The sequence below is a fragment of the Erinaceus europaeus genome, chromosome 1, assembly GCF_950295315.1.
Source record: "Erinaceus europaeus chromosome 1, mEriEur2.1, whole genome shotgun sequence".
In the NCBI taxonomy this organism is placed as follows: domain Eukaryota; kingdom Metazoa; phylum Chordata; class Mammalia; order Eulipotyphla; family Erinaceidae; genus Erinaceus; species Erinaceus europaeus.
The window spans coordinates 104125627-104137841 of NC_080162.1; the positions used below are offsets into that span (position 1 = coordinate 104125627).

The 12215-nt window shown below is 41.1% G+C and overlaps 1 protein-coding gene and 1 long non-coding RNA gene across 6 annotated transcripts in view; one reads left to right on the forward strand and one right to left on the reverse strand.

Moving 5' to 3' along the window:
- Nucleotides 1-6253: 6253 nt before the first annotated feature.
- LOC132538951 (uncharacterized) lies at nucleotides 6254-11045 on the reverse strand. The gene is made up of 3 exons (XR_009550276.1): nucleotides 10947-11045; nucleotides 10543-10607; nucleotides 6254-6408 (listed from the first exon to the last, which is right to left on the reverse strand). It is a non-coding gene; the product is annotated as an uncharacterized LOC132538951 (long non-coding RNA).
- LGI1 (leucine rich glioma inactivated 1) overlaps nucleotides 10954-12215 on the forward strand; it is a 40192-nt gene continuing 38930 nt past the window's right edge. For 2 of the 5 annotated variants that reach the window (XM_060192275.1, XM_060192300.1), the window contains exons 1-2: nucleotides 10954-11455; nucleotides 11857-11928. In XM_060192275.1, coding sequence (XP_060048258.1) covers nucleotides 10989-11455; nucleotides 11857-11928 — 539 coding nt within the window. In that variant the 5' untranslated portion in view covers nucleotides 10954-10988. The remainder of the gene's footprint in view (nucleotides 11456-11856; nucleotides 11929-12215) is intronic. The other 3 variants (XM_007516781.3, XM_060192290.1, XM_007516782.3) reach the window with 3 other exon arrangements.

The following is a 12215-nucleotide window of genomic DNA, read 5'->3' on the forward strand; positions in this document are numbered from 1 at the left end:
CTCCAGTCTCCATGGAGTCTACATCCTGGTGCAGTGGTTCTCAACCTGGAGATACATCAAAATCACCTGGAAACCCTGAGAAAGCACAGGTTTCTGGGTACCACACCAGAATTTCTGTTCCCATATGTCTAAGACCCAAGATTCTCATACATTCTAGATAATGTCCAAGTTGCTGGTCTTAGAATACACTTTTGGGGCTAAGCAGTGGTGCACCTGGTTAAGTGCACAAGGAACTGGGTTTGAGCCCCTAGTTTTTACCTACAGGGGAAAACTTTATGAGTGATGAAGCAGGTCTGCAGGAATCTGTCTCTCTCCCTTTCAATCTCCCCCTTCCCTCTTGATTTCTCTCTGTCTCTATCCAACAATAAATTAAGCCCCCCTCTCTCTTTAAGAAAAATTGACCTGAGGTTGCTTCTGTATGGGTATCAGAGTCAGATCACCTTGATTGGATCCAAGGGTCTCAACTGTCATTAACTACAGGACCCTGGGCAGCCTAAACATTTTGGCTCCCATTTTTCATGTCTGACAATATAGCAATAGAATAAATGATGATAATAATATCACCTATCCTGTGAATTTGTTTGAGAATTAAGGATTTGGGGTGACAGATTGTAGCAGAACTAACAAGTCCTGGTACATATCTCATAGTGAGTGTCCTTTGGTTTTGCCTGTCCAGTGATCATTCTCTCTGCTCTGGAAGTTGCACCAAAGTTTCCTTTGGGAAGTTACCCTGTTTTTATCAAGTGTCTGATAGATGAATCTTACAGTTAAGGTATTCTGCTTTCTCATGTCAAATGGGTAAGTACCTGACTTATGTTCAGTCTATAAACTCTCCCTTTGAGGAGAAACTTAGGAGATAAAAACTAGTCAGAGAGGATTTATCTAAGGACATTGCCAATTAACGGCCACCACCTACGTCCCCATGTTCCTAAGGTTTCTCTGTTTCTGAAGCCTTCTTGGACAGCTCTTTCTTGGGTTGTGTAAGCCATTGTGTCACCATGGTATAAGACCCTTTTATAAGTCCTTGGTGGTGCCTTACTTCTGCGCAATCTTTAAGATATGGTCCTTTGCTGTTCCTGAAATGAGTGCAGCCTAGAATGTTCCCAGCTGTGACCACAGACTCTGAGCTCAGACTGATAAGGACTTAGAGGTTACACAGGATCTTGTGCTAAATATGAGTAGATATGGGCCCAAGGTCAGATTGATGGAGTTCACAATTAATGGTATTTATAGTCTCTTCCTATATTTGGGAGCTACTCTCTGTCCTGATCCAGCTTTCTAGTCCTATTCCCAACTCTGACACCATCTTCTAAGACAACACTTAAAAAAAAAGATATGGTCTTTTGTTTATAACCTTTAGCCCTCTTTTTATTTTCATTACAACTTTCAATGCCACCTGCTAATTCTGGTATAGTTACCAGAACCTTGAATGTCTCCTTGTAACATGACTCCCATATGTTTTGCCATTAACATGTAAATGTAAACAAAACAATACAATACAAACAAAATCAATATAAACAAAAACAAAAGTAGTATTACTCTATCAATGTAGAAATTGAGTTACAGAGAAGCTAAGCAACTTGTCTGAGGCCACACAATAAATAATAAAAGTGGCATTTCAGCAGGCCTAATTGCTGTCTTCAACCAGAAGGTAAAATTTATTGGAAGTGAACCATTTCCTTTGTCTAGAATCCTTGTACACTGTTGGTGGGAATTAAATGGGTTCTTTTCTTAGTTGCCTGAAATAAAAACAGAATTACTGTATGACTCCACTCCTAGCTATCTACCCAAAGAACACAAAAAACACTTATCTATAAAGATATTTCCACACCTATGTTCACTGCAGCACTGTTATAGGAGCCGAGATACAGAAACACCCCACGTGTGCAACAACAGCTGAGTGGATTGATCAGTTATGGCATTTATACACAATGGAACACAGCTCAGTTATGAGGGGAAAAAAGTATTCTCACTCATATGTGGGATTAAAGAAACAAAATAAGGGAACATATAAATAAATAAATATAAATAAAAACAAACCCTTAGATTCTGACCACAGTATTCAAGTCCCCAAAGAAGAAGGGAATTAAAAAGCATGTGATTGGAGTAGGGCATCAAAGTAAAAACCCTGGGGTGAGGCCTGGGGTGAGGCTTCATGGGGCACGGGTTGGGGGGTGGGATAGGACACAGTCTTTTGGTGGTAGGAATGGTGTTTATGTACACTCCTATTAATTTGTAGTCACATAAATCACTATTCAATTAATATGAGAGGGGAAAAATTGATTGAATGTCTCAAACTTTTAAAATCACAGACTGAGTCTATTTAATACATAGGCTGAGTATTTGATATGTTGACTCTCTTAAAAGTTTAGACCAGGGAGAACAGAAGCAACCGGTGGCACAGCTATATACAAATAATGTCAAAGGACATAAATTATGGTGATGTTGTGTATGATACAGCAAATTCTAACAAATGGATATTTCAAAGTTAGCCCAATTGCCAAATAATGTGATTATAGCAATAACTATTGTCTTCTTAAGCCTAAGACAGCAGGAACCTCCACTTCCTCTATAGAGCCTATATTTCCCCCAGTCCTGGAACCTCTGGGGTGGGGATCACTTTCCTGCATGCTTCTCTCAATTCATACCAAATGATATTGCATCTGCTGATCCCAACCTAATCAACACAACAAGTACCACTTCAGCATGCTGTACTTCAGACTGTGTCCAGAGACATCAGGCATGGAATGTCAACCCTTCAGCATCATTACTTAGGTGCGACCTTTCCTTTCATAGGATTCTCTAATTCCATTCCAGGTGGTTCACTTCCTAACAAAGTCCCAAAACCTAGATATAGACCAGGTCCCATGACATGGAGCATATATTCACATGTATCCATAAACTAAGGCAAAATATATATGTGAAAGCAAAAGTACACAATAGTCGTCAGTGAGTCAGTATAAAGTTCATAATGAAATAGTGTCTACTTAGACTTAGACACCCTCCTCACCTACTTCCTATTATAGTTTTCTCACTCACTCCAAAGCTAACCTTATCAAAGCAAGAACTGCAAAAGCTGAATAAGGGCAAGAGACTGGCATGCTTTAAAGATGACTTTTTATTCACTATCAGTCCACCCTATCAGCTGGGGCCCTATTCGGGGAGTCCTGAGATTCCCAAACAGACATGATGGGCCTAGACCTCAAATAAACCCCTCTCTCCATGATGGGCCTAGACCTCAAATAAACCCCTGTCTCCATTGTTACCAGTCATCTAAATAAGAAACAACAAAATAGACCCCTTTGTGGGCCCTCATAGGACCTTGCCCTCAACTTGGATCAACAATGGTAGAGAATGTTCCATCCTCTGAAGGGAGGATGAATAACATACTCTATGCTACAACTGAGAAAGATGGGTCAATATTGGGGCAGCCTGGAATGTTCCTACTCATAACCACAGAATGTGAGCTCAGATCTATAGGGATACAGAGGTCACATAGGCTCCTAAGCTGAATATAGGCCACAGATCACATCAAATCGATGGGGTTTATAGTCAACAATATTTATACCTCTTTCCCATATTTAGGAGCTACTCTCTCCCCTGATCCAGATTTCTGTTCCTTTTCCAGCCATGACATCATCTCCCCAGATAATAACTTGGATCCACCTGCATATCAGATTTCAGGCTCAGGGGAAAAAAAAAAACTAGTATAGCCACAGGCCCTAAAATATGCCTACTAGCTATCTACAAAATGGAGGACTCCCCAACACTTCATCTGCACTATTCCAGCTTTTAGGTCCATGATTGGTCAACAATTTGTTTGGCTGACTCTCTTTTCAGCTACCAGGTTCTAGATGCTAACATGATGCCGACCAGACTTCCCTGGACAGACAACCCCACCAATGTGTCCTGGAGCTCTGCTTCCCCGAGCCCCACCCCACTAGGGAAAGAGAGAGCGATCCAGGAGGTGGTGCAGTGGCTAAGGCACTAGGGAAAGAGAGAGGCAGGCTGGGAGTATGGATTGACCAGTCAATGCCCATGTTCAGTGGGGAAGCAATTACAGAAGCCAGACTTTCCACCTTCTGCATCCCACAATGACCTTGGGTCCATACTCCCAGAGGGTCAAAGAATAGGAAAGCTATCAGGGGAGGGGATGGAATATGGAGCTCTGGTGGTGGGAATTGTGTGGCATTGTACCCCTCTTATCCTATGGTTTTGTCGATGTTTCCTTTTTTTTTTTAATATTTATTTAATTTATTTATTCCCTTTTGTTGCCCTTGTTTTATTGTTGTAGTTATTATTGTTGTTGTCATTGTTGGATAGGACAGAGAGAAATGGAGAGAGGAGGGGAAGACAGAGAGGAGGAGAGAAAGATAGACACCTGCAGACCTGCTTCACTGCCTGTGAAGCGACTCCCCTGCAGGTGGGGAGCCGGGGTTTGAACCGGGATCCTTATGCCGGTCCTTGTGCTTTGCGCCACCTGCGCTTAACCCGCTGCGCTACAGCCCGACTCCCAGCCGATGTTTCCTTTTTATAAATTAAAAAAAAGCATGTGAAGATGGAGGAGGGTCTAGTAGAGTTTTATAGCAGGATATTGATACTTGGGTGGTAGGTGTAGTATGATAGTAGTAAACATCGTAAAGCACTGGGAAATTGAGCTTTAAAAATACATTCTTGAGTCAGGGAAGTAGCTTAACTAGAAAAGCATCAGATGTAACCTGCCTGAGGTCCTTTGTTCAATTCCTAGCAGTGCATGAACCAAACTTCTTTATTTTTCTCTGCTTCACATGAAGCTCTCTCTTATATGTAGTAACATGTTTTAAAAATACATCCTTGAGGGGGCTGGGCTGGGCACACATTATCCTGTGCAAGGACCCAGGTTTGAGCCTTCACTCCCCACCTGCTGAGGGCTGAGGCAGGGGTGGGGGAACCCATCACAGGAAGTGAAGCAGGTCTGTAGGTCTTTCCCCATCTCCACCTCCTCCTCATCCTCTGTCAATTTATATCTGTTTATCAAATAAAAAAGAAAAGTAAAAAGAGAAGAGAAAACTCACCACCAGGAACAGTGGATTCATAGTGCCAGTACCAAGCCCCAGAAATAATCCTGGTGGTGAAGTAAGGAAGAAAGAAAGAAAGAAAGAAAGAAAGAAAGAAAGAAAGAAAGAAAGAAAGGGAGGCAAAAAATACATACTTGGAAATCAATGTACCTCAATAAAAACTTTAAAAGGAAAATAAGATTAGAGATCAATAATAAATATAAATGAATAAAAATGCCCCCCAAATATTTTCTTCTTTTTTGTTTTGGTCATAAATCAAACTATAGGGGATGAATTTTGCATTAAAGCCTTTATATACATGAGAGAGGGGGGGAGGGAAAGGGAGAGAGAGAGTGAGAGAGAAAGGGAGATGGAAACAAAGGCTTCACAAGGCAATGGTGACTCTTATGTGACTCTTCAAGTCTGGATTCAAAATTGTTTCATTCTTTAAAATTCTGCTTGTAGCCACTAGAACAATTTTAGAACTTCCTGATGCATCTGATCTACAGCTTCAAAAAAAGTCCTGCTCTTATCAAGAAAGATGCTTAAACTGATACCAGTTTGCATTTCTGAGTGTTTGTAAAAGGAGGCAGGGCCAAGCTGGCTCTTTTAAGGCTCAGAACAACGATCTGTTTACTTGCACAATGTGTGTTTCCTAGGCCACGCCAGCCTGAGGGGAAAACTGGTATCAGAACCCAGGCACAGGCTGTTCCTCTTGCACCCTGCTTTCATCACCTCTCTCAGAATCACCAGCTCCATCACAAAGATCCCTTCCAGTCTTTCAGAATGCCCAAAGAACATCAGAGCTGTGCTTTCAAAGAACACACCATGGCCTTCACTTTCCTTCTCCTCTGCTCCAGCTTCCTGCAAAGACCGTTTGCCAGTTCCTATGATAAGTGTAGGGCTGTCACTCGTGGTGGGTCTTTGAGTCTGAGCTGCTACTTGTGGAAAGTCCGGTGACTCTGGCAATGTCTCGGCTATGGAACTGAATGGGGACACTGCTGTTCTCCCATTTCTTCAGCAGCCCTTGGTGTCACATCAGCATATATCAATGCCCCTGTCACCCAACGACAGCACCACAGTGCCCACCAAATTAGAAAGATCCCCTTACAGGGGTCCAAAATCCACCTTTCTTACCCTCTCTTGCTTAGATGCATTCAAAAACAGGAAGTTGGAAAAAAAATCTCCATTTTTTATTCATAAATTTTATTTTTTATTTTTTATTTCTCCAGCTGTAGGCCATGTCCTTGGATAGAGCTGACGACTCCTACTCTCACCCAAACTGGTAAGTTCTTTCCTTCTAAGGTTCCTGCATATGAAGAGACAGTTAACAAAGCCACAGTCTGTCACCTTGCCCAGAAATGTCTTCTTCCTAGAGTGAACATAGATGTTAGTGAAATTCATTTTTTATTTGAGAGCTTTGCTTCCCAGGTTCAGAATTCAGATGCGTTCAAAAACATGATGATGATGATGATAACAAATTTTCTCTATTTATAAGACACATGCAAAAGACACTTACTGTATTTGATTCTCTCAGTCCTTCTAAATGATGCATACTACTATTAGTCTCATTTTACAGAGGGAAAAAAGCTATGATTTAGAAAGGTTTATAGCTAGCCATGGTCACAATGTTGGCAGAGTTCAGAGCCAGCTCTGGACCCTGCTCAGCTGTTTCTCTACAGCAGAGACTGGGCATGGAGCCTGCCTAGTCAGGCCTCCCAGCCTCCCTGGGCCTCCTTCCAGTGCTGCTTTCATCCTTTCTAGGCCCCTCTCCCAAGAGGCCCTGCCTATTATCTATGAGTACTTTGCCAAACCTTATCTAAGGGCCTCAAAGTCAGTGGAAACCCCTAAACTCCCAGCCATTTGGTTCTCATAACTCTTTATGTTGTACCAAGGCTTCCCAGAGAGGGAGTCCTCAGCAAGAGAAGGGAAACTTCATCAACAGATAAGCTTCTTACCCAAGAACCTTAAATCACCAAATATAACAACCTGCCCTCCTCTTCCAAGCCCTCTCCTCAGATTCAATTCTGTAACCAAGAAGCTGTTTCTCCTCTAAAAGGCTAAGATTTTGCCTGATCTTAGTGGGTGTATCAATTGAATAGAGAATTCAAGTCTGGGCTTTAAATGCCATAGTAAAAGAAAAACCCACTGTCTTTTTCAGAATGCCCATTGTGATTTGTCCTTGGAGTTTCCCTCCAGAATGGTTTCTTTTCTACTTAAACTGACAAACTGAACTGCCAGATAAATGCAGCTGCAGAGTAAGTAGTTATGGATATGATCTTGTTCTCTCATTCATTTGCCCTCCTGGCTTTACAGGTCAGAAATAAAAGACTATTCATTCTTTCTTCGACTGTGTCCACAGAGCATAAATCCAAGGGCTGATGGAGCAACCTTGATAATTTCATACTTTTAAAAGTGAAATGTAAGATATGAATTATCCTCATTGACTATACTGATCAGCTTAACCAAGAATCTGACAGTTTGACCCCATGAAGAATAGTGGTGCTGTCAATCACGACTATATGAACTCTTAATACTTTAGCTTCCCTGTTTGGGATATGCAGAGACCAGATCTAAGAACTCCAAGAACTCTGAAAATTCTTGTGGTTTTTATTTTATTAGTGATATCACCTACATCAGAGAGCTTGTGGAGAGGCTGAATAAAAGCAATCCTCTGTTAACTTTTCACTATGTAGTTATTTTATTTTATGGAATATGTTTCTACTGAGCACTTGCAAGGTTCAATGTACAAAATTCTGACTTGCTGATCTTTTTTTTTCAGTCAGAGAGAGAGAGATTTTCTTCAATACAGTGGGGACTGCTCTAGAACCAGGGTTGTAACCTTGCAGCCAACTCTCAGTGTTACTTTTTCTGTTTTAAAAGGGGGTTTGCCTATAGGTCACAGTTCCTAAAAACTATTATACGCCTTCCCTCCATTGAACCCTTCACAGTGAAGCATTAGTAGGATCTATTCTCAAACTAGTCCTTCTCTGGGGTGGAAGTTTTTATTTGTTTGTTTGTTTGTTTGTTTGTGTCTGTAAAGTAAAGCAACATATCTGCATGTCTTGTAGCTCTATAATTACTATCTTTTGGGGGCCAGATGGTAGCACACTTAGTTGAGTGCAAATGTTACCATGCACAAGAAAAAAATTTCAAACCCTGGTCTCCATCTGCAGAAAGGTAACTTCACAAGTGGTAAGGCAGTGCTGCAGCTCTCTCTCTCTCTCTCTCTCTCTCTCCCTCTTCCCCCCTTCCCTCTTGATTTCTCTGTCTCTATCCAATAAATGAATAAGTAAATAAAATATGATTTAAAATACGTGCATGTCTATTTTTTAAAAACCTACCGGTCCTCTGAAGTACAAACCATATTACTTTGCTCCTCTGCCTATTCTGGACAGTGACCAGGTCTTTGCCTATGCTTTTCACTGCACCCAAAATTCTATAATCATCCTCTCATTCCTTCTTCCTTCCTTTCTGTCTTGATAGAGGATAAAACATCTAATTAGAGAGACAGAGAGAAACAGAGAAAAGGAGAGATGCTTTATCACTACTCCACTGTTAGTAAGTCTTCCCCTTTGTATATACGTGTGGTAGCCAAGGGCTCAAACCCAGGTGCCCATACAGGGTAAGCCACCAGTCCTCTCTTTCATACCCCTCAACTTTGAATACATCCCAGTCATTACTCCTTTATGGAGTAAGATGTTCCATAAATAATATGAATATTGAATTATTAGGTTGTTGGAAAAGTGTGAGGTATTTTTCTATGTTCTCCTATGCAAAAATGCATTATAAGTTTTCTGGCAACCCAACATCACAGAATATATTATAAGTATTAAATAAAAAATGGTAAGCTGTGTTACAATTACATTTAGTAACAAAGAGGATTGGAGAAGGAAATCCATTTAAAGAAATACTGTGCTGTGGAGATAGCATAGTAGTTAATGCAACAGACTTTCATGCTTGAAACACTAACATAAGCCAGAGCTGAACAGCGTTCTCAGTAAAAAAAAAAAAAAATTACAAGGCCTTAGTATTGCCCCAGGATGCTTTAACTATAACCCAGGAAGGTGGGCAGCCCCTTAGGATGAAGGACAATGGAGCCTTGGTCCTCTTACCATGCTGAAAGCAGCCACAACTCAAGATAGCAGAGCCAGCCAGAGGGTGTCAGTCCACCATGGACTCGTTCTGTTTCTTAGACTGAAAGTAGTGAAAGGACTGAGCTAATGTATATAATAGCATAAAGTTGTCTTTCCAGAGGACCTAGAGGGGGTTATATTGTTATGTGGAAAACTGAGAAATGTTACACATGTACCAACTATTGTATTTACTGTCGAATGTAAAACATTAATTCCCCAATAAAGAAATTTTTTTTAAAAAGTCATCTTTCTTTTTTTTTTTTTTTAAATTTATTTCTTTATTGGGGAATTAACGTTTTTTATTCAACAGTAAATACAATAGTTTGTACATGCATAACATTCCCCAGTTTCCCATTTAACAATACAACCCCCACTATGTCATTTATCATCCTTCATGGACCTGTATTCTCTCCACCCACCCACCCCAGAGACTTTTACTTGGGTGCAATATGCCAATTCCATTTCAGGTTCTACTTGTGTTTTCTTTTCTGACCTTGTTTTTCAACTTCTGCCTGAGAGTGAGATCATCCCATATTCAGATGAGTTGCTGAGCAAGTTGTGGTATATATACACAATGGAATACTACTCAGCTGTTAAAAATAGTGACTTCACCGTTTTCAGCCGATCTTGGATGGACCTTGAAAAAATCATGTTGAGTGAAATAAGTCAGAAACAGAAGGATGAATATGGGATGAAAAGTCATCTTTCATGAGACTCTGAGACACTGACTTCCTACCCATTCCCCCTGGTAGTACACCCCATGCTTAATTAAGCTAATGACTTGTTTAATTCTCTGTAAATTCTTTGAAGAGAGGGCAGTGACGTTCCTGTTTCTTCTCAGATATACTTCCTGTTTTTCCAGGATACACAAGCTCCATGAATAGAGAGACCCCTCTGTGAGTTCAATGTGCCATGTGTGCAGGTGAGAAACAGCTGAGCCTACAGGCCATGCATGATTTGCATATGCTTATCCTAAGAAGACTGGAATCCTACTTCAGCATTCTAATACATATGTACTATCCTCATTTTGCAAACAAGGGAAGAGGTGCAGAGACAATATTGGCTAGTTCGTGGCAGCACTAAGACCTCAAAGACAGGTTCCCAACTCCTAGTGAAGCATTTTCCCCAACTTAGGAGGCCCAAGCTGTCTACCTCCTGCTGGTAGGGAGCTCCTTCAGACTTCTGGTGTTAAAGAAAGGAAGCAGGTTACCCTTCTGTCATCATCAAGGAGTGAATGGCTTACACACAGGGGTGGGGGTGGGGTGCAGAGTAGATTATGAACAAAAACAATTCATGACTGTTGATAAGTGTCAGAGAAGTATTTACTTAACAATCAATCCCTGAAAATCCCATTCTTCGTGTGTTCTTACCTGTCTTTCAAGGATGGCATCAGTCAGGTAGACTCAACAAGAAGCACCAAGGTTTTAGCCAAATACTGCAGAGAGAGAGAGGGAGAGAGAGGGAGAGAGAGGGAGAGAGAGGGAGAGAGAGGGAGAGAGAGGGAGAGAGGGAGAGAGAGAGAGATTTCTTTAACTTCATTTTTTCTAACCAGGACTGATTCCAAAGCTAGTTTTTCCTACTAGGTTGTTTTCCACATGAAAAAGCAAATTCCCAGAGGTTTCTGAGATTGCTGGGATCCAATGTAACATGACTGCTTCCACCCACCAGCCCACCCACCCACTAATAAGACATAATGCTGTCCTATTTTTGGTAACAATTAAAGGGCCTCCCGGTGCAAGCAGAAAGCTGTTTATTTTCTGTTACATCACTTCACTTTGCCTTCGAAGGCTGGTCTGTGCTCAGTGTTTTCGTGGTGATGCAAGTCGGCTCTTTCCTCCAGCAGTTGGATCCCTCCCATCTCACAGCACCTCACAGGTCTCTTCCCCGAGCAGTGCGTTGCTGGAGCGAGGAGCAGCTCACGAATCAGCTGCAGGTCCCTGTTTTGAAAAGCAGAGATACAGAGGCAAAGAAAAAGGGTGGACTCCTATGTGACCTGGTCTTAGAGCAAGATAATCACCATCTGAATTCCAGAAGCCCTGTTCATGTTTGGGGATATTTTTTCGACTGCATGGAATCAGAGAGAAGCCAAAGGATGGGAAATGCCTGCATGCCCCTGAAAAGAATTGCTTATTTCCTATGTCTCTTATCTGCGCTTTTGCTGACTGAGGGGAAGAAACCAGCGAAGCCAAAATGCCCTGCTGTGTGTACTTGTACCAAAGATAATGCTTTATGTGAAAATGCCAGATCCATTCCACGCACCGTTCCTCCTGATGTTATCTCATTGTAAGGCCCGTAAGCATTTTGATATCTAATTTACATTTTTTTAAAAGATTCCAGCTGATGTATTGGGGGCTTTGTATGTATTAATAGGAGGGCATGGAGAGAAAGATTCCTCTTGCACGCTTGGCCATTTGACAGTGCTAACATTTTTGCTGCATTTAGAAATTTTGATCTTTATTAGCTGTTACAGAACATGCTTAGATATTCCCCACCCCTGAACATTATTACAGAGACCTGTAGCAGACTCATCTCTCCCACTTCCTCAGGGAAGGAGCAGTATGGTACTTCATAAAATAGTGTCAAAATAGTGACTATTATGCTAAACCGAATTAACATAAGGTTTGTTCTGTGTGTCTCTTTGTGTGTGTCTGTCTGTTTTTGTGTTTTGTTTTGTTTTCTTTCAGATCCTTTGTGAGATCTGGTTTTACTGAAATCTCAGAAGGGAGTTTTTTATTCACACCATCGCTGCAGCTCTTGTGAGAAATATTTATATCATGACTATTTTTAATATAGCATATATTTGTATAAGCCCGCTAGTAAAATTATCTCAATCTTAATTTTGTCAAATGTGATCGTATTTCTGGAAAGAAAAAAAAAATTCCGTAAAGTGAGAGGTAGTTGGGTTGATTTGCTACTTGATACCAGCTGTGCAGGTTGAGTCTTGCAATGCTAAATCTGCTAACCTATAACACTGTCTACTTTCACTGCTATTTTTGAAGTTGTTGGAATGTTGTGACAATGATCACAATTCCATGCCCCTATT